The sequence below is a fragment of the Drosophila takahashii genome, chromosome 2R (genome assembly GCF_030179915.1).
Source record: "Drosophila takahashii strain IR98-3 E-12201 chromosome 2R, DtakHiC1v2, whole genome shotgun sequence".
NCBI lineage: Eukaryota > Metazoa > Arthropoda > Insecta > Diptera > Drosophilidae > Drosophila > Drosophila takahashii.
Window position 1 is genome coordinate 27,681,112 of NC_091679.1, and position 22,764 is coordinate 27,703,875.

At 40.5% G+C, this 22,764-nt stretch overlaps 1 protein-coding gene across 3 annotated transcripts; it reads left to right on the top strand.

Moving 5' to 3' along the window:
* The first annotated feature begins 101 nt into the window (after positions 1 to 101).
* HnRNP-K (Heterogeneous nuclear ribonucleoprotein K) lies at positions 102 to 22,664 on the top strand. 3 transcript variants are annotated; one of them, XM_017147802.3, is made up of 9 exons: positions 102 to 300; positions 9,414 to 9,520; positions 9,617 to 9,673; positions 11,306 to 11,349; positions 12,202 to 12,274; positions 12,346 to 12,441; positions 20,512 to 21,447; positions 21,515 to 21,709; positions 22,256 to 22,664. In XM_017147802.3, exons 2-8 carry the CDS (start codon positions 9,425 to 9,427, stop codon positions 21,704 to 21,706), a joined length of 1,494 nt encoding a protein of 497 aa, XP_017003291.1. In that variant the 5' UTR covers positions 102 to 300; positions 9,414 to 9,424; the 3' UTR covers positions 21,707 to 21,709; positions 22,256 to 22,664. The 3 variants fall into 3 exon arrangements, with proteins under 3 accessions (XP_017003291.1, XP_017003288.1, XP_070068402.1); XM_017147799.3 differs by having other exon boundaries at positions 103 to 300; positions 21,515 to 21,684; XM_070212301.1 differs by lacking the exons at positions 102 to 300; positions 9,414 to 9,520; positions 11,306 to 11,349 and having other exon boundaries at positions 21,515 to 21,684.
* The last annotated feature ends 100 nt before the right edge of the window (positions 22,665 to 22,764 follow it).

Genomic DNA, 22,764 nt, shown 5'->3' on the forward strand with positions numbered 1-22,764 from the left:
TTTTTGGTATTTAACTTTAGTATTTCATTGATTATAGCAGTGTGAAATCCTCGTTTCCAGCCGATATCTATCGATTGTGCCCCATCGATAACACAATGAAACGCCATTTTACTATGCCTCTCTAACTTTTTTGTGCATTTTAACTCTCGTGTGTTTGTGCTATACATATTTTAAATAATATTTTACCAGCCAGCATTAAGTGGCGAAAAAGGCGTGTTGAATAACAATTGGACTATTGAGTGACTAGGTTTGGTGGCAGCAGCATAGTAGCAGCTGAAAAAAACAAAGGCATCCCGATAGGTGAGTTTTCCTTTCCTTTATTTTTTTGTCTGGGGGACGCGAAAGAAAAGCGAATTTGCGAGGCAAATAAACCAGGCTAAAAGCAGTGCGATTGTGTGTGTGTGTGCGTGCGGTGTTGTGTTTTCCCGAATACATTTTCTGCGAAAAAGTTTCGCCAATACATGCCGATTTTCCTCGCTTTTTAGTGGAAACCACCGCCCCACTCCGCCCCCCGCAAATCGTTCTTTTGGCTTCGGCGCTTCACTTTTACAGTTTTTTTTTACAACCACCAGGGCACAGAAATATTCCTAGCTCTCTCTCGCTCTCCCGCCGTGAGTCTCTCTCGCTCGCTCGCACGCATGCCGGCTTTTACTCCAAGTACAGAGTCGCAGTTGTTGTTTTTATCTTTTGCCCATCCGCTTTGGTCGCTTGTTTTGTTTTTCTCATTTTTTACTTTTCTCTTTTTCCGTTTTCCGCGTTTTTTTCTTTTTATCTCCACGCGGTTACCGGCGCATATAATTTCATTATAATTTACAGAGATAAAATCAAAACAAAATAGTTTCGTTACTTCAAAAACAAAACTCCCACGCTACGACGAGAGTTCAACGCTCGACGACTTTTCTACAAATAAGGAAAAGGCCTAACCTATATTTTATTCATAGTTAGGCCCCATTGTTGTTGTTGTTTTAGCATCAATCGATGAGGTAGAAAGAGAGGCAGCAGAAGAAATGGCGAAAGAGCTAATGAGAGAGACAAACAGAAAAATACGTTCAATAGGAGTTGATTGTTGTTGTTGCTTTTGGCTGGGTGCAGCTCATTACCACCTACTTACCTTCCTCTCTTCCTAACTGCCTTTCTTCTCACTCCCCCTTTCTCCACCAACCCTCTTAACCCAATGGCATTTCAAGCTTTTTAGTAACATCTCTCTTCTCACAATCCAAATCTTCCCAGCAATTCTGCAACTTTTGCTTTTCGTTCTTCGTCTGGCAATTGCGACGAATTCTCCTTTGTCTTTGTTTAGATTTCCAGTTTTGTGCAAAAAATTCGCTTTTATTTGCCTTGTGTGGCTGAGTTATTTTCGTGTCTCTAGCATTTATTTCGAGTGAAGCAATACCAAAGATATTTCGCGGCTATTTGCGCGCGTTCATTGACATTGAACTGAATTCTGGCGTAAAAGCTGTGCAGTATAAATTGTTTGACCAAAAATTACCAAATAGTGGGTATAAAAAGTTTATTGACTATTAAAAAAATATATCTGAGTTTAAGATCTTGAGATTTTGCGGTGGTTATCGCTTGTTGGTGTCCCTCAGTTGGTTATTTGGTTTTCAAATAACTTGAGAAATTTTCTTTGACACCAATTTGTTGGCTTTCGTTAGAAAGAGATTTCTGTGACACACCTTAGAATGACGTTTTGTTTATTTATGAAATATTTGTTAGGCCGAAGAGTTAAAGGGTTTCTGGGTAATACCATTTTTCTGCCCGTATGATCATTAAAATCTCTTTTAAAGCTTTACAAGAGAGATAGGACTTTTAGACTTTTTTAAAACTAATGAAGATACAGTTTACTTACATTGATATTTTTAATATATTGTAGCAATTATATTGTACTTACACTTCTTATGCAACAAGGATAACGAATGTATTTCCATATTTCCTTTGTACAAACTAATTTTTTTTATCAAATTATTAATAAGAAACTTACCTATCATTTTTCACAATTTGTTGAAACACTTTATATTAAATGCCATAACTTACAGAAGTTTTTTTGTCACAGTCTTTTTGGGAATACAAAGCATTTAAAGCTGAAGTATATTGATTTTCAATAAGATCCCTCGTCTAAACATATTTGGAGCTATATTGCTTTATTATTTAAAAATAGTTTTATGTAATCAATCTCAATAATAATTCTCAATACTCTATTTCCCACGATATACGGTTTGCAGCTTGTTTAGCGAGCTTTTGCATTTTGTCATCGTTAAATACAGAACATGACCAGAAGCATCGGTATGTTTGCTGGCCGCTTTACTCAAAATCAAAAGGCCAAATATCGAAAAAATAAAATATTAAATATTTCATGCCACTTCTCCTCTGTATCGGCCTATATTCTCTAATTTATTGTCTCCATTTCGCAAATTTTACTTTTTTAACTTTCTGTGTAGCTTAGTAGTAGCTTAGTTTTCTGTATCGCTTGTATAATTTAAAGGAATGTATTTTGTTTGCCATATTTTCAATACAATCCTCCCCAACATGGGCAAATAAAATAAATAATAAATAAAAACAAGTACCGTGAAGCTGCAATTGTTCCGCAATTGGTTGTCGGATGTATGTAGGTCGCTTTGATGTTGTTGATTTCCCACATGAATATATTTTCTGATACAAGCAAAGACCACATACTAAGAGGTTAACTTGGCCCGCATTTAGGAGACTTTATAGAATTTATACTCGGTTTATATGGGCTAACTATGCTGGTTGGCTGCACCATCGAAATGTTTATTTCTGACCTCACAAGTACCATTTGATGGTAATCTCTTCTCTCTTCTCAATCGCATTCGCAAAACATGTTCCACTCAATGATTTTCGATGGCTTTTGTCTCGAATGACAGACGAAAAATGCTGTAAAGAAGAAGCGCCAATATTTTTATGCAAATCGCAAAACAAAAAACACTTGAAACACGTTTCGTATTCAAGCCAGTTTTATTGATTTTCAAACCTTGACTGGTATTTCCATTGCAGCAAGACAATTCTTATATTTCCAATTAATTAGCTAACGATGGATTTCGAGAGATGCAGTTGACAAACGCAGAAATAGATAAAGCCGAAGCAATAAAGGGTCCGATGAAGAATGGAGTTGTGTCCGGAATTGGTTTGGGAAGAAGAAAAGTACTTTTCAATCGAAGCCTTTTAATAATGCAACAACTTTAGGGGTTGACCGATTGTGAAGGGGTGAATGCACACCAAAAAAAATATCTTGCAATTTTAATAATTAATATAAAACGGTTTTAATAAGGTTAGATAAGAGATGATTCATTTCAGGCGATTAAAGCTTTGTAAATATATTTGTCATAGCTGTAGATGGTAGCATATTCATTGCGCTAAAGGTTTTGAGTGTGTATTGATTATCTAAAATTTATTTTTGTTTTTGTTTTCAATATTAATAGGAAAAGTTTGATATGCTTTTAACAAATTAAATTAAAAACAAGAAAGGAAGCTACCTTCGGCCAGCCGAAGCTTATATACCCTAGTAGATAAAAGAATACTCACTCGGTGTAGTTCCAGGGATTCCAGATTCAGCGTTTCGATTTATTTCAATTTTGTTTTTAAGTAGTCAAGAATCAAAACGCCTACTTCCTACAAAGTTACAATGAATTTTCTTATATTTGTTTGGGAGCCTTAAGATATAGTGGTCCGATCCGGCTCGCTCCGACATATGTACTACCTGCAATAGAAAGAAGACCTTCGGGAAAGTTTCATCGCGATAGCTTTAAAACTGAGAGACTAGTTCGCATAGAAACGGACAGACGGACAGACGGACATGGCTAGATAGACTCGGCTATTGGTGCTGATCAAGAATATATATACTTTATGTGGTTAGAAACGTCTCCTTCACTGCGTTGCAAACATCTGACTGAAATTATAATACCCTCTACAAGGGTATAATAAAACTTACATTAAATATGTAAATATTTCTAAAAAAAAATAAATAACATATATATTTCTTTACGTGTAGAAGCCAAAGACAAGTCGAACTATAGTAATCAGAATGTGGAAGTTGGCCGGGAACCCAGCAGGACGGCAGAACAGAACCCAACAGCACAGGATAGAATGGACTAGAATAGAATACTGTGGGATAGAGCAGCAACCACTACATGGTGGCACACGCCATAAGCACATTAGTTATTAGCGCAGGGACCAGCTGAACTCCCCATTATACCCCCTCCGCCCGATTTATAGGGTCTCACGCGATGGGGGGATAGGTTGGTGGGGGAGGGGGTTCAGTCTGCCCGCTAAGCACGCTGACATGTCCATAAAAGCCTTGAAGTGGACAGGCCACAGAGCACAAACAGGACATACAAATACACACGCAGCGCGAGGGCGATGAGAATTGTCAATTGTATGCATTTCCGCTTATGGCCCCCAACTTTTGTGGCCATATCCTCAACCTGATTCCTTCCTCTGGTTGCGGGCTCTTTTTTTTTTTTTTTTTTTGGTTAGACATGACGTCCATTAGCTGTTTTTCCGCTAAATTATAGAGTTGAAACGCATACACCCACCACCCAATTACGCTGGCAAAAAGCATGGCGCAGGAAACAGGACGACTTTAGGCGTGAACACACACACGTGACAGATACAAACGTGACACGACTGTTATATGGCACTTCCTTAAATTTAAAATTACTGCTAGAAATACCAATCGTATATTCATATTTGTCATTTTTCCTAATAAAATTGGTTTTAGTTTAGGGATTTGTAGATAGGTTAGGATAGAAAATTTGGCAAACAAATAACAATTGGTTGTTATTCAAAGCCAAACTCTTTAACTATTAAATAAGCACTTACCAGTGTTCGTGGTTATTGTAATTTTACATCTTCACAATTTTGTACTCTTTTTTTGTGATTAAGCTCATGAATATTGAATTGACAGTTGTCAAATTACTACAGATTGGTTTGGCATTATTCTATTTAAGTGATAATCGCAGAAATAGGGACGATGCAAGACAGATAAAGATGACACTTTATTATCGGTTCCGCTGTTCACTCTTCAAAACTTAAATACCTTATAGAAAAACAAAGGTTATAAAACCGACAAAAAATATTCAATTATATTTACTTTTCGTTTTACCCCCTGCTAAAAACTATGTAGCAGATAGAATTGAAATGTCCAAATCTATAATCGTTTTTCAGGTCAGCATCAATTGATGAGTGAAAATTGCCATATTTCTCTGCCCGAACTAAATATTATTATGAGTATACACTCAGATAATTTGTTTTTATATGTAACTCACGAATTTCGCAATTGAACAATTTTAAAGAATTATTATATGTATTATATGTGTGCTAGATTTTGATAAGTGTCACGCAAAGGACTTAAAATATTTACATAATGCGGCTCTTTTGGATTTATACAACCGCAAGACCATAATGTAATTACAGTTAGCAGTTTGTAATGCTGTTTCTTCTTCTCTTCTTTTTACGATTTAAAAATATAATTTTTTACAAATCGCATGCAGCTACAGGAAGTTCCTATTAGGAACTATCGGTTTAAGGAATTTATCTTAAATCTTTATTGTTATATTAGGAAGGGTATTTAAACTTCCGATTGCTGAAAATAGCTTTCTTTCCTGTTTTTTTTTCGCCTGCTTTTCGGTGGGTAGCCACAAACCGCGTTTTCATGTGGCTTGCCACGTCTCGCTGGACATAAACTCTCCAACTGTTCCCCTTTCGCCGCCCCGCCCCCTTTTGCCTTTATTTTGTTTTTCTTTCCTGCCATTGTAGTTGTTGTGTTTGCGTTTTTGTGGTCAGCCAGCCCACCTGCGTATTAGTGTATTGGCCTGAGGGGATACATGCACGAAAAAAAAAGTTTCAAGCGCTCACCTGGCCGAGACCAACTTAAATTATTGTCCTTTATTGTTGTTGTGGCTCCGGGATGGGTGGAGCGGTGGGTGGGTGGGCTGTAGGGAGGTGGGTTAGGTGGTTGGTTGGACGCGTGTGCGCTGTCAAAAGCTATTTGAACAGGATGTGGACAGCAATCAAATGATTTTCACATAATTGCTTACCTGTCATTTATGTCACTTTCAGGAATGCGAACAGCCTTCCTAACTTTCTCCTTTCTTCCCCTTTCTTTTCTCTTTTTGTTTCCCTGTGCCTCACTTGCAGTCCTTGGTCCTGGGAAGCTGTGTCATTTCTGGCTGGGAAAAGTTGCTCTATCGTCCATATGACCGCAAACTGCAATCAAAGAGGTGATATTAAAGACGCAAGCAATCTACACTCCAATTCCGCTCTTAAATTGCTCCTTCGGTCTATGAATTTCCAATTTACAATGGTCTACAAACTCTGTCACAGAAATTACCCTATAATTAGTTTACCAACCCGTTGGGAACAACTGTTAATACTCCCAGAGTTTCATTAGTTATTAGATCGGGTGTCCCCATTCTTTATGTGGAACACGTATGTCTTGGGGGAGTTCATCTTGAAAGGACGGTGGAGTTTTAAAATTATTGCAATTTGCCTGAATAATGCATATGCGTCAGTGGAACCCTTGGTATAATGAACGCCCTGTCTAAAGCCACGTCATCGGCAATATGGTGGGCCGCCCCCATAATGATATTTGTCCAGGTCAGCGCAATTTGTTGCATTTCACAGGCATTTAGTCGGGGGACCCTATATGGCGATTGCTCTATCAATAGTTAAACGATTTGCTATCTTAGACAAACGGATTCCGCCTCATTTTGCCCCAACTTTGCTATAGCTCACTCCTTTGATGATCCGTTTACTTAGCCTTTGAAATATGCATAATGGGAAAACATCAGCTGAAGTTCCATAGGAACGGCATATAGCTGCAAGAAAACTGCACTTCTTGTGCCCATTTCGAACCCCTGGTTATTAGTCTAATGTCGAACTTAAAATTCATTACCCAGCCCCACATATGTACAGAAAATGACCATACAATTTGTGGGTCTATATAATATATACATATCCCACACATTTTGGTCGGGGTTAGAGAGGAGCCAATTTTATATAATAAATCCATATTTCACATATGTAAAGTTCCAATAAAAAAATGCATTTTCCCCCCATGATACCATTATAGTATATCGGTATATAGGGTATTCGTACATAGGAACTTATCTATTCTATAGTCCGTATAGAGCTTCTGTTATGGTCAATCCAGTACAATTATCCTGGTTGCCTAGCATCCGGTGTCCAAAAGCGGTAACTTCCCCTGTTTTCAGTATTGTCACTTGATTTGTACAATTTCTATTGGTCGACGATTTCCGCTGTCCATATAGCGATCCTATAGCTTCCGATTGGTCAGCCCTTAGGCATTAATATATGGCTTTTCCGGTATAAATAGCCCCAGTTCTGGTAAATCGTATTCATTAGTTTTTGTACAGGACTCTCGGGCGGTGCTTTCTGCACTTGCTCTTGGTTGGATCTTTAGATCCCTAGTGTTACATAACTGGAAAAAGTCTGTGAATGTGAAAAGAAAATCTATAAGATATTTGCCAAATATAAAATAAAATTAGTGGAAACTTGTGATATTTTTATAAAAAATAAAAAGGTAAATTGGTGATAAACGAAATACTATCCTATTTTAAAAAGTGCCCAATTTTATATTTTTTTCTTTTTTAAATAAAACAAAATATTACGTTGCTATTCGCGAGCTGTTAGAAAGTTGAAAGAAAATAATTTATTTCTTCGTAGAATTCCCCTTTTCAAGTCCAATTTAACTTTAGCAGACAACCGCTTACGAAAAAGATTTCCAGTCCGCTGGGCAAATTCTAGCAATATTCAATTGCATCACCATCCAAAGACCTCGAATTCGAGAGGTGGCTACCCTTTCTTAAGCTCTTCCCACGCGCACACCACATAATTTAACACACCACCTGTACTTCATCGCTCAACAATTTCAATTTCAAGCCGAGTCAATTTTAGAGCCTCCTCTTGGGCCCTCAAAAAAATTCATTTAATCTTCCGTCGCCGCTGTTTGTTTATTGTTATACTGAACAGATTTTTGACAACTTAACAGCAGCCACAGCAGCTTGGACAATTGACGTTTTGACATGTGAAACCACGAAATATAAAACAAAAGCTGAACTGAGTTTGATTCATCGATGTAAAAATACTCTACAATTTGTATTACGTATTTAGTTAATATAGGAATTATAAACATTTTGCTTTTAAAAATGATATACTTACTGAAACATGGTAAATTTTATACAGATTTTATCATGTTAAAAACATAATAACTAAATGTCCTAAATATAGTAATTTTCATTATATAAAGGCTAGGCTTGTCAGAAAAGCCAGGATTCATTTTGGAATAGTTGAGATACTCAGTTTTAGAGTACAACACAAAACCTGTAGTGCCAGGAAAAAACGAGGGATTTCATCTTATTGTTGTGGGCAGATCGTTCCACACAAAGGCCCGCAATTGTTGTACCAGACTCTCACCCACTGCCCCGGGCTCCCTTTCTATAAATTTATAATTTTTCGTTACATTTTGTATTGTTATTGCACATGCTGCTGGTTTGCTTATTTATGCAAACATTTGTATATAAATCATATATGCAGTGCTATGCATTAATATTTTTATAGAAATAATATATATGGGTTTCGTTTGAGCGTTGGTTGTCTGGCATTTCCGCTTTCTGGGCTTTCGGGGGCTTGTGAGGCACAGGGCGTATACTTGATGATTGATGCCACCCAGATTGGAAGTGCAACGCGGGGCTGTTAGATGAATCGCAGTCAAGTGCAGCTGCGGCACGAACCAGATCGGGTCGACTCTGAGCTTAGCTCTGAAATGGAAACTGAATTAAATTGTTATTCAATTGCGGTGGGCAAAAAACGACATCAAACCTGCGACTCACCTCATGCCTTGTCTGAATCTGTTAATCAGTGATGGCAATTCTTTAAAAGGAAATTTATAAACCGCTAGTATGGGGTTGTTTCATAAAGCTTTTGTTTTTTTATTACACCCTTAATGATTTTTTATTAATTGTGATAAAACTTAAAAACTATTTTAAGTGTTTTAAAAAAAAAATTGGTACTAAGTTTCTTAAAAATTATCACTTTTTAAAATATTGTTTTCAATATTATTATCTCGTCGGAAGCGTTTTCAATATAAACATTTTTTATGTTTATATACAAATATTATCTTGAAGATCAATCAATTCAGTTTTAATAGATTTTCAGCTTATGAAATATAATGATAAGTTAAAGCCAGATTTGCTCAGTAGCTCAAGTGACAACTCTGTTCGACCCACAATGCTTTACAACTGCCGAGATTTGTTGACTCGAGGCAGTGGCAGTTCGATTTTATGTGTCAGTTGAACCGAAACTGGCCAAAGATCAACATAGTTGGCTAAACAATTGCGAGATTAATCGTGTTTCGAATTCCGCTTTTCCGATTGCAGAGAGACTGAGAATGAAGCGTGAAATGAACGATGCAGGGGAGGGACCACAGGACCAGAAGCGCAACCGCCGCAACGAGGAGACCGTACGCATACTGATTCCCAGCAGTGTAAGTGTGTTGGCAATGAATAAATTAAGCACTCACATTTAATACCTATAATTAACGAGCCCCGAACTATTATTTTTCTTTTTTGTTCCTCCACAGATTGCTGGCGCAGTGATTGGCAAAGGAGGACAGCACATCCAGAAGATGAGGACTCAGGTACTATAAACACATAAACCCCATAGTCACCATAAAAAACAAAAAAGATAGACATACAAACAAACTGCATAATTCACTATTGAAGCGTCTAGTATTATTTACAATTATGTTTTATTTGTTGCACCACAAATTAGAAACTTACAAGCGAAAATAACCAAATCGAATCCATGTCCCCCCCAGTGAATCCCGAAACGTCTGCCTCTGTCCTTGTGTGTCTCTCTGGCGAACTCTCTGTCTCCCACTCTCTCCACCTCTATCTCAATTCTCTCGACTTTGTCTCTGGCAGCCGTCCAATTCTCCAGCTCAAATTCGAGCAGTGGAAATCCCCAAAAACCGAAACCAACACCGAGTCCATAGAGCACCCTGTCTTGTCTCTCGGTCCCCCAACTTCCCCTTCTCTCTTTCTCTCTTCCCCACTATATCTCTATCTCGATCTGTGGCGGATGTCCTCGAGAAATCGAAAACCAAGTCGACGATCAACACGCTTCTCACTAACTCCGGGTCCTTGCACTCAGCTAACGCTCTCTTTCTCTCATTCTATCTCTCACTTTCTCTGTTTGGCTACCGTTTTTCGAATCTCTGTTTCTCTTTATTTATCGTTTCGTTACTCAAAAAGTCAAAAATTTCGAAAATAAAAACCAATCTTAGGGGAATATAAAAATACATCAGGCTTGGATGCAATATGTAATATATACTACAGGCGCTTTATTTAATCAAAACCTGGACAAAAATTCAGTTTTTTGTATAACTCAATAAGAACAACATGAAAATAAAACGATAAATTTACACCGCTAATTAACCTTTTTAACTAAATGAACAATTTTCTCTCTCTCTCTCTTCTCTCTCTCTATTCTTGCGTACACCCCATATGTAACCAACAAATCGATTTCGATTTGAACAAACCAAAAATCAAAATCAAAAAAATAAACCAAACTGTCGTCGGTTCGCACGCCCAACAAAAATCTTCAACCGCTCATCTGAATCGAACCGAACTTTATCGATCGAATCGAATCGAACCGAACCTCCAACCAACCAATAATCGCCCGCCCGCCCGCACCATCACTCTGCACCGCTGGTCCATGGTCTCTGGTCTATATGTCCTGGGTAATCTCGGATCAAAATCTGTATCCGTATCTGAATCTGAAACTGAAACTGGCCTGGCCCGATGTCGAAACCCGAATCTGAATCCGAATCTGAATCTGAATCCGAACTTGAACCCGAACTCGAACTCGAATTGAATCAATTTGCACCCCCTGTTGCCGTGCACTATGCTACAAAATTTGGCTATAAACGCCTATATATATTCTATAATATCTGTATACATACGCCTACGAATCCCCATTTCCATGTGCCATGTGGGTTTGTATCTGTGTGGGTGCCCTCCCCCTCCCTGTGTGAAATACCTCTTTATATATGTATATGAAAACCGAAACGGCGAATTAATCAACCAATAAAAAAAAATACTAAATCGCCCGTCCATCGACCAACCGCCCGCCCGCCTGTCTGATTGCCCGCCCGCCCATCGACCGAAAACTGAAACCGAACGCCCGACCGCCCGTCCGCCCGCCCATCAACCGCCCGCCTGCCTGCCCGCCCGTGTCTCCAAAAATGTGTGAATAATGTGGGGCACAGTATAAAGCCACTGTGTCTGTCGACGATTCCCAAGGCCCCGAACGGTAAACCACAACAAATCTTTATCCTTTTACCAATTACTAGATTATAACCGCATCTCTCCAATGCATATATCCTAAACTCTCGTATATTGTGTGTGGATTCGAAGGCACCTTACCGAGTGGGACTCGGTTTTAAAGCCCTAGCCTTAGCCATAGCCTTAGCCCATTTAGAACTCTCTCTCTCTCTGTATGTCCTGTATGCGCTAGTTGTACCCATCTATAAATATATTACATGATCATTGTGATGTGTCTCCTTATCCCAAGAACAGGCACTAGGTGTCCCGATCTGTGATCCGTATCTGTAGTAGTTTTGCAACCAAGCTTGCCACAATTTATAACCAGCTCGGTCTCGAACTCGCTCTATGGCTAATCCGAATCCTAATCGCATACTAATCCGCAATGCACCGCAAGTACCCCGATTAACCCATCCCAAAATGCACGGCCTATGGTATCTTTCCACCGAACTCTAATCTGAAATCAGCCAAGAGCTAAGAGCCAAGAGCCGATCCGCTGGCCTGAGATCATCCATTTGTCCACATCGAATTCCCAGCAAGCGTCTTGTGTGTCCTTGTGTGGTATTGTTGTTTGATACATGGCAACAGGGACTGAATCTCACTTGCTCGCCCTCTTGTTCTCTCTATCTCACCGAAAAACTCTACCAAAGTTTGTTCTATGGTCCTCCCGAAATAAACAAAAGAAAATATATAAAAAGAACACAATGTCTAGACCTAAAATAATTTCCAGTTAATGTTCTATTCTAATATGCGTTTTCCCCTCACTTCTTTCTCTTTTTTCGCCAACTCTCACTATATAAAAAACAAACCAATTTCTATGCACGTTTAACCGCTCGAACAGAACCATCCAAATATCGGCGGATATAGAGTCCACTTTGGAGATAATCACCGAAATGCTGAAATACTTTGAGGAGGTAAGTGGCTCGCATGGCGCTATGTTTATAGCGATACCTACTGATAACCCACTTTTATTTTGTCCGCCCAGCGCGACGAGGACTTTGATGTGCGTCTACTCATCCATCAGAGCTTGGCCGGATGCGTCATTGGCAAAGGTGGACAAAAGATCAAGGAGATACGCGATGTGAGTAACTAAATGTAATTCCATTTCCATAAATTAGTTTAATGCTTTAGTGCGATAAGAACCATAAAGAGGAATCATAACACTAGTTTACAAAATAATATTCTTGGTGTGCTCCCCAGCAATTGATGGCAAATTCTGTTAGTGTTGGACCTCTAGACTACGAAAATAGCATTAATTTTTTTTTCGATGGCACAGTTTTTTTTTTTAAAGATTTTTTAAAGTTTGAAATGTTAAATTTCTGACTTTTTTCGAATTTCTTCTTATATCTCGGCAGATATCCACTCGATTGGGCCAGTTTTAGTTTTATTTTAAAGTCAATAGATCAGAGTTTAACTTTGCCATACAGATCAATATGATTGAATAAGTAATGGCAGCGCAGAAGCTCGACAAAGATGAAAAATGTGTTTTTAGGTCGACTGTAAGTCGGCTGTATATATCGTAAAAACTCGAAATAAATCCGTTGAAAAATCATAATGGTTACAAACTTAAAGTTTACATCCTACCTAATAAAACAAGCCGGATATGGCCCAAATCCATGGAAAACTGGATTTATGGTGGATTTTTAAAGTTCGGATTTTTCCACTTTTTTCGATTGACAAAGTCCAAATTTAAGATTTATCATAGGCGGCGACATGTAAACAAAAATGAGTGGTGATGGCAGCCGGGTCAAAAAATAGCTAAATTTAAAAGCTAGAAAATTATAAAATAAATTTAAGTTCTGAAAATTCCTTTAAAACATAAAATTGCTTGCGTTATGACTGTGAGTATTTTTAATTAAGTACTATCCATTTGGATAATTCATTTTTATGAAAAAAGTAACCTTAATTTCAAAAATTAAATTCACTTTAATAATTTTCTAGCTTTTAAATATCTGATTTAGCTATTTAGTGACCCGGCTGCCAACACCAATTATTTTTGTTTACATGTCGCCGCCTATGATAAATCTTAAATTTGGACTCTGTCATCCGAAAAAAGTAGAAAAATCCGAACTTTAAAAATCCACCATAAATCCAGTTTTCCATGGATTTGGGCCATATTCGGTTTGTTTTATTCGGTAGGATCTAAACTTTAAGTTTGTACCCATTATGATTTTTCAACGGATTTATTTCGAGTTTTTACGATATATACAGCCGACTTACAGTCGACCTAAAAACACATTTTTCATCTTTGTCAAGCTTCTGCGCTGCCATTACTCATCCAATCATATTGATCTGTATGGCAAAGTTAAGCTCTGATCTATTGACTTTAAAATAAAACTAAAACTGGCTCAACCGAGTGGATATCTGCCGAGATATAAGAAGAAATTCGAAAAAAGTCCGAAATTTAACATTTCAAACTTTAAAAAATCTTTAAAAAAAAACTGTGCCATCGAAAAAAAAATTAGTGCTATTTTCGTGATCTAGGGGTCTAAAACTAACAGAATTTGCCATCAATTGCTGGGGAGCATTTCGGCTGTAAACTAGTGTAATCTGACTTAGTCAACCCCTTGGTACTAGGTTTTCACATTAAAGTGGGCTTATCTGTAACATGCCAATGTGTTGATGTGAATTAGTCATGCCAGTTTTAATTTAAAGCTACGTTACTCAGTAGTTTGAGGGCTTTAAACATAGTCTAACTAGTAGTTATTAACTACACAAAAAAAAACTTGATTAGTAAAATTAACCTATACGAATAGTTACGTAACTATAAAAAAGTACTATACCATTAAAAATAGTAACGTGTATTTTGTTTTTCCTTTGGGTACTGTTTAATGGTAAAACTACGATAAAATAGTCAGTTGTGTGTGTTGTGAGGGTAACTATTTGATAGTTAGAATTGACAATTCAGTGGTTATGGACCATTTATTATATTGGTTAAATTTACCAATCGATTTTTTGTGGGGAATATTTAGAGACATTTTTCCTGCATAGCCCTAATTATTATGTAATAATTATCTATCATATTATTTCCATTTGAGCCAATTATTAAATTGAGGTCAGAAGCAATACTTTGCTGTGGGAAAAAACAACAGGCAATAGACAGGGGACAAGGAGCGCGTATCACTCGGCTTGTCACATATTGATGCCCCGCTCCCAAGGCTCCTGCTGATTACATATTTAGCTCAAGTATTTCCGCTATTCCTGATGTAATTCCCAGTTGTGCGCCGCCTTTGCATGTGCGGCGTTCACACGACCTATCATCCATCCCAGTATTACACCAGTGTCCTGCGGTCAACTGACATGGCCAGCCAGCCATGACGAATGAAGGCTAACTTAATTGGGCTTATTATGGCCGACTAGTGGGAACGTAGAGGGGGGAGGAAGTATATACATATACACCAGGAGATGCCGGTTTGGACGTGAGGAAGCCCGCATAGTTAGTGGGAATTTGTGACATGTTTTTGACGATAGCGAACGGTTGCGGCAGTAGTCCCGTGAAGCTGAAACCCGTCAACATAACTTTGCGCTTGGTTAAATCGAAAACTTTGTACGAGTTATGTACGTTGCTCCTTCATCCTGGCCTCCAACTCCTCCGGGCTTCGCATAGTTCTCCTGGCTCCCTGACAGCGACAGTAGAATGCATTTCCATCGATGAGAGGACGATTCGGAATGGCGTTCAGTTGGTTGTTGGGTGGTGGAGGGAATCTGTTGCTGACGTCTGTGCCAAGGCTTTCATAACGCACTTGTCACTTCAGCCCAGCCTCTTCTTCACCGGAATTCCGAACGGCAGGTGGTGATATGGAGGGTTGAAAATGGATCCCGGGCACGCCAAACGCTTTTCAATTGCGCAATTTGCAATGTGAGACTTGTGCGCCCGAGTGAATCAATTGGCAAGCACGGGTTTTCTCGCAGGAGCAGTTCGTCCTGGCTCATTAATTAGCGATGAGTGGGGCGGCCTTTTAATTGGAATGATGTCCTGCTACGACCCACTTTCGCCTTTGGAGGTGCATATAATATGGTGGCAGTGGCAGCCAGGCTCTTGCATATTCATATTTTTCCCCCACTCCGCCGCTCTGTGTTTTTTATGGAGGTCAACGAGTCCGCGGCGCAAACAAAAAGCTTACGTCTCTGTATATTCCAACAGCATCTTGTCCTCCTTTCCGTCGCTTGAGTTGCTGTTTTGTTATTATGAGTTTCTTAGACGAGACTCGCTGCTCAGCAGCATCCTTGCAGCTGCCGTCTGCCGCTTTGATGGTCACAGCAGATGATTAGGAATGGAACAGAATCCTCAGCTTGCCCCCGACTAGCATGTGTTTGTTTGTCTTTTACCTTTTTTCTTGCCTTCTTTTTTTTTCTTGTCTTGTCTTGGCTGAAGGAAAAGGGAAGTTACTTTACTGTCTTCTTTGTTGCGGCAGTGGCAACAACTGGCCCTGCCAGCAGCTGTTTCCTCTCCACTCGCTGGGCCATTTGCCATCATCCTTCTGCCGTTTCCCGCTCTGACTTTCTGCCAAAGCCGGTTTTCCTGTGCTCATCGCTTGGGGTTATCATAATTACTTCCCCGGGCCAAGATCTATCTTTATGTTTTATTTCGTTTCCCCAAAAGGGAGTTCTACTGCTGGTATGCCTTTCGCTTGGATTAGATTATTTTTAATACATTTTCCAGCCCCCAATTGAGCGCCAAGATTGTCGCATTCCTTGGACATGTGTTTCCCATATATAAGATAGGTCTATATTTATAGGACCGAACCTCACGGTTCATAGACAAATGTTTCATGTTTCTTATTGCTGCCCATTAAAATGTTGTCCTGTGCCAAGGAGGCAGGAGAGGCATCTGTCAGGGTCTTATAATAATGAGCGACAGCTGCTTCTACTTCGACTCCACCGGGCTGATCCGATCCTGCAGCCGCTATCCATTGTGTGTGTGCGTAAATCCAAAATGCCCTAAAATGCATTTGAGGATTGAGCGTGCCATTGGCTTTTGTTCCAGCCCCTTTTGCCTGCTCTGCCTTTGCCGTCTTGCTGCCTGCGGCTTACATTTGTTGCTTGCTTGCCGTTCGTCTTAATGAATGCCAAACAGGTGCTACCTACACACGTATAACATACCACGCAGCAGCAGGATATATGGGAATATAGGGTGCTTCTTTCTCTTTTCTTCCGATTTTAGCTGCTTGAAGAACTGAAATGTTTAGCGTACAGGCCTATTTCAGAACTAATTTTAGGGATATTGATATTGACAGTACTCCAATATTTAAAATATCTACAAAATACTTAATATGATAATTTATGAATTGGGGATTTTTTATACCAATGTATTCAAAAATCTTAACAAACACTAATATTTATTTCATATTTCCTTACCTTCTCCCCATCTCAATTTCGACCTTGAAATTCAGCTAAATTAGGGCATTAAATTCCACTTCGTTTTCACGAAATTCAATTTAAAAGATAATGACATTAAAAAACGAGTACCTACCACAACCTTGAATGCTCCTAGAAAATGTTAAGAAAGGGCACCCTTTTTGTAGTCTTTCCTTGGATTGCGGCAGCTGAGGAACGAACGACGAGTCCTGGCAGCGACATCTGGTTTCCTGATAAATTTTTTTTATTTCTCCAGCCAGCGCGAGTTGTCGCTTGGGTTTGGGTTTGGCTCCCTTTGATCATTTGATTAATAAGTTTATAGAGGGAACTTTTCGCGGGGCGCATGGAGAGCAGCAGCGGAGGCAGTGGAATTTCGTCAATATCCGGTTCATTTTGCGCCGATGTGCTGAGCATCAAATAAGTAGTTTGATGCTTCCTTCCGTTTTGCTTGCCTTGACAGCTTTTTGAACACTAGTTTAATAGTTTTTCAAGACATTTACATTCTGTTCATCCTAAATTTTTAAAAAATATACTGATTTTCTTGTAGGTAAATTCGCTTTAAGTTAAAACTTAAAAACTGAGTAGTCTAGGTAACTGATACGATGTGGTTTGTCCTTACGGCTATGAACTGTACTCCAATTAAGTTCGTTTCCTCTTTTGGTTTGCTTGTCTTTCCGTGTGTGCATAAGAATGTAAAAGTTTTTTAATTGCAGTCGTCGTAAGTGAATTTTGATTGCCATTCGCAGAGCCATCCTCTTGAGAAGAGCTCCCGCTATCTGTCTATCTGGAGCCACTTCTTCTGGCAGATCTTAAGCGCATTAGTAAGCTCGCTAAAATCCCCTAATGGAAGAGCTTCCCGAATGTCCTAGATGCTGCTGCATATATGATTTGATCCCATTTTTTTTCCTGCATATCAATCGTAGGCAATTTGTTGTTTAATGGTTGCCCTTATTTCCTCTCACGACTTGCCAACACACATATGTACAGAGTTATGTAGTGTTGTTGGATTATGCTCAAAACATTTGCTTTCGTTTTATTTATTCTTTCCCATCTGCGCATGCGTTTTGAAAAAAATTTAAGTTTCCATACCTTATCAGAGGGTGCTATAGTTTTGTTGAGGTATTTGAAAGTTTATATCTTTAATAGAATTCCTAACTTTGTTTAGTATGGAAACCATAATATAAGGAATAGTTTTTTGGGAGTTTTTTAAGAAGTCGTTTCTAGTTCTGTCATGGTTTAAAACAAATATTTATGAAGATATTTTTAAAATTATATATTCTCGGATACCTTTAATACCTTTACTTTATCATTGTTGGTTGCATCGCGATGGAGTTCGATTAAGATTGAAAGACTGTTTTTGGCATCATTTTAATTTTAAGTTATCTGATGAAGATGTACTAAATTTAAAGAACAAGGGTATGCAACCTTCGTATATTCTAAGATAGTTTCCTCTCTAGGTTTTTTTTTTATTTTTGAAAATGAAGAGAGCTGAAAAATACACCGGTTCCGTTTCGCTGCCAGCGGGAGCTGAGCAGCAGCTGTCCCAGCAGCCTGCGTTTCCTTTTTGGCCTGCCGTGACACAAACAACAACAACAACAGGAACAACAAATGCCACAGCCGCAGGACGAAGGAAAGAAGCAGAGAGGCCTCTGCCGCAGCTCTCTTTCCTCTGCGTGTGCGTGTATTCCTGTCTATATATATATATGTGTATTCCTTTCTGCCTTTCATGGCTCTATGGTTGTGTACGAGTGTTTTCATTTTTTTCTCTCTGCCTGCGTCTTCGTCTCCTTACATGGCAACTGGCAATCGTTGAACCCAATTAGTTCGACATTGGCACTGGTCGGGAACGGTCACCGGGCTCCAGCTCCTGCTCCTGCTCCTGTTCCTGCTTTCGCATCCCGAGTCCTTAGTCTCGCAGACAAAAAACTAAATAAGTTCAAAATAAATATATCACAACTAAACCGAAGTACATACGAAAAGTACAGTGTGAAAATGTGCGCGATTAAAGTGGATAGTTTAAAAAAAGGTATTGAACAAAGTGTTATTTAAACACTAGGAAATATTACAACTACTGGTGAAATAAAACTAACACTTAATATCATAAGCTCAGCAAAGTTAAATATCCGCTTAAACCACTATTTAGCTTACTGGCGCCACCAAGCGCCTGATTGGGGAAATTCAAGTGACCCCCCAGTGGGCGCCAAAAATATTAAAATAATGAATGTTTATGTTTCGGACTGTGAGAGAGCTGGTGGTAGCTTCCTTTTTTATAGCCAAGCCATTAGTTTTAGCTTTTTACATAATATTCGCATTTCGTGAGGAGACCAAAAGTATGCTACATTTCAAGATCCGCACGCACACAACAGTCGTCTATCCGTTCTGTTGTCATGTTTAAATTTAATAATTTTTGATTCACTGACCGACCACTGACATGGAACACTCGGTCGTCGTCCCGTGTGTGTTTATACACTACGGCTGTGTGTGACTCAACGCTTTTCCCCTGGCCATTGAGCAGGCCCCAATTGTGGGGCAAAAGGCGGCCGGAGGGGCGGGTATACTTCAGAATTTTGATGTCGCCATTGTTGTCTGGAGCACACGCAACGAGTTTTGTCGCCTGGGAGAGGGAGGAGGAGGAGGACGAACAGGGAGCAACATGACGCAGCCTTTGGTCATTGCCACACCATACTCACACAGCACGCAATGGGCTTAGGAATGATGCAATCATCAAGCGGGCGGTCACAAATAAAAATGGGAAACGCAGGCAGGCAGGCGACAGGGGACATTGACGAGTGGAGCACAAGGCCCAGGGGAATCGAGGGGGGAACTGAAGCGGAAGCGGGCCTCCAAACACACACACACTCACTCACTCGCTCGCTCGGAAATCACAGTGCAAGCCTCTTGTTCGGCGTCCCCTCTTAAGTGGCTATCAAATTTCCCATTTACACTTCCGCCGCAGAAACAGGGTAAAGGAAGGGAGGAGGAGACGGAGATATCAGAGAGAGAGGAGGATATCATCAGATAGGGGGGAAACAAGCACTTCCTGCCACTTTACATGCAGAGCAGACAGCTGCCCCGAATCGCAGGTAGAAACTATGTCCAACATCTGCCGTCGTGGCTTCATGCTGATTAGGAGCCATTGCCCGCTGAGCCAGGATGCAGGACACAAACACACACACATGCGAAGAGTTTCGGGTCAGGACCCAGGGGCAGTGTCATGGCCAAATTGATTTAGACTCGGCTCTCAATGGACCTTGACCAGGATTTGCCATACTCCGTGTGTGTCCTTTTGTTCTAAATTCTGGGAAAACACAGGCGGCACTTGGCCAAAGGACTACACACAGGGATTTCTCAAAATGGCAGCCATGAGAAATTGCTTTGGGCTCTTTTCCCAAGACTTTTCCAGGGAATTTCTGGGAATAGTTGGCAATCATTGAAAATCTTTTTCACAGAAAATGAACAAGTGAAAAGAACCTGAAACGAATCCCCTTAAAATCAGAAATATATATTGGTACACTCATAAAAATGAATTTCTAAATTTTAGAAATCTCGTCATTAATTCAAAATACCTTTGAAAATAAAAAAAAAAATTTCTTGTTTTTAGAAAATTTGCCTTTGTATATAGAAAACCTTTCTAGATAAAGGAAATCTAAGAAAGAATTTTCTAGTTTTTAAGAAAATTCTTCGATTTTTTATATGAGTGTATGAAAAACGTGATTTCCTCTTCAAATTTAAGGAGCTTGGGTTACACATTTTTTAACAGAAAACTAACGTATATTTTTCTTCCATTTTACAGCGCATTGGCTGCCGCTTCCTGAAGGTCTTCTCGAATGTGGCGCCGCAGAGCACGGATCGCGTGGTGCAGACCGTGGGCAAGCAGAGCCAGGTTATCGATGCGGTGCGCGAGGTGATCACCCTCACCCGGGACACTCCCATCAAGGGCGCCATACACAACTATGATCCGATGAACTTTGACCGCGTCTACGCAGATGAGTATGGCGGCTATGGAACCGGAAGCGGAAGCACCCGACCCAGTCAGCGGGGCAACAATCGTAATGGCGGTGGAGGCGCTGGTGGTGCCGCCGGCGGAGCAGCCGGTGGCAATGGGGGCGGGGGATTCAGTGCTGGCGGCGCCCGCGGCAATGCCGGCGGACGTGGCGGTACTGATCGCTTCGGCGGTGCCGCTGGTGGAGCCGCTGCAGGTGCTGGAATGGGACAGCGCGACAATCCGTTCATCAATCCGTGGGCCAACGGTGGAGGCGGCGATGTCGATGGTTTTGGCAACACCGGTGGTGGAGCTGGCGGATTTGCCGGCAACAGTTTCGGCGGAGGAGCTGGCGGACCCTTTGGTGGCGGCAGCTTTGGCAACAATGGCTTTGGCGGCGGACCCAGTGACTTTGGCGGCAACTCCGGCAACTTTGGCCAGACCCAGGGCAGCAATACCCTACCAAGCCTGGGCAGCTTTAGCCAGAACCAGGGTGGCACCAGCAGCCTTCCCAGCTTGAGCAGCTTTGGCCAGAATCCCGGTGGAGCCGGCGGCTTGGGCAACGGATTGAGCGGCGGCAGTGCTAATAACGGAGGCATTGGAGCCCTGGGTGGTGCTAATGGAGCCGGAGGATTCAATGCAGGCGGTGGCGCTAATGGTGGTCCCAATGGCAGCCCCAATGCTGCTGCGAATGTGCCACAGGGTCATGATCCCAACAACAGCACACAGGTCACCATTCCAAAGGAGGTGAGTGGTTTTATCGTGTACTGATTTTGTCTATAGAATTTTTATTAATTTGTATTAACATTTTTAGCTGGCTGGTGCCATTATTGGCAAGGGAGGCGGCCGCATTCGTCGCATTCGCAACGAGTCCAGTGCATACATCACCATCGACGAGCCCCTGCCCAACTCGAACGATCGCATCATCACCATCTCGGGCACGCCCAAGCAAATACAAATGGCCCAGTATCTGCTGCAACAGAGGTTGGTGTCGCAATCAGACTAAGAAGTATGCACTCCTTCTCATTTGACTAACCACCCCACACATAACACAAGAAACCTATGTATACCCGACCAAAGGCAGCGCGTAATTAATTTGGAATACGGCGTGTTAAGTGTTAAGTTAAGTGCTTGATCGTAACTCCATCCAAACTCAACAATAACTAACCGATTGGCTCTCCTGGGAGTGCATTCCGTATGGAAGACTAGTGATTTTGTTGTTTGGTCTTTGGTAATAACAATAAATCCCTTGTCTTCTTACGGCGTGCATTTGTGCTCTTCATTCTATCGATGGTTAACAACTACTGGCTAATAAAACTAAACAACACGGCATTGGAAAGTCCCAGCTCGATTACCATACCTGTCGCACTCAATAAAAGCATCCATCGCGAATAACTGTGCCCCTCCCGAAACGAAATCCCCCCACTATCATTCCATCAACACACCAACCCCGCCCACATTCATTCAGCTGTATCTGCTGTTCATTAAAAAGTTCATTAATTATGTTTTCCTTTGGCTCGCTGCCATCCTGCCTCGGCGACTCTTCTCATTGCAGCGTACACGAGAATGGCAGGCGGAACATTTAAGTGGGCAACAACTTGAACGAACAGCTACAACAGCAATAGCAACACCATCGGCAACAACAACAACAACTACAATAACCATCGAGAAGTGCTGCGTTTCACGTTTAAAATTAAATTTACTAAAAAGAAGAACTGGCGCGAAAGCCCAGAGCGAGAGAGCATCCTCCAAATACGAAAGAAATTTATGTATTTCTTCTCTAACTTTAAGTGAAAATGCCCCAAAAAAGGATAAGGAACTGGAACAGAATCGCCCCCTCCCCCCATTAGCCCATGCAACACCCCTCATTCTCCCCCCGCCACCAGTTTGCTACTTGGGGGAAAGTCAACCTTAAAACTCTGTATGATAAGAAGAATGAACAAATAAAGTATACATAAACTTGATCCACTCGGAGTTGCGCAATTTGTCGGTTTGGGGGTACGGATATTTGTATAATAAGGTTTTATTCACACATTATGAACGCTTAAACAAAAACATTAAACA

Coding starts and splice junctions, on each gene's coding strand:
- HnRNP-K (XM_017147799.3), top strand. CDS start 9,425: ATGAAGCGTGAAATGAACGATGCAGGGGAGGGACCACAGGACCAGAAG. Junction 12,442..20,511: donor AGATCAAGGAGATACGCGAT/GTGAGTAACTAA, acceptor TCCATTTTACAG/CGCATTGGCTGCCGCTTCCT. Junction 21,448..21,514: donor AGGTCACCATTCCAAAGGAG/GTGAGTGGTTTT, acceptor TAACATTTTTAG/CTGGCTGGTGCCATTATTGG.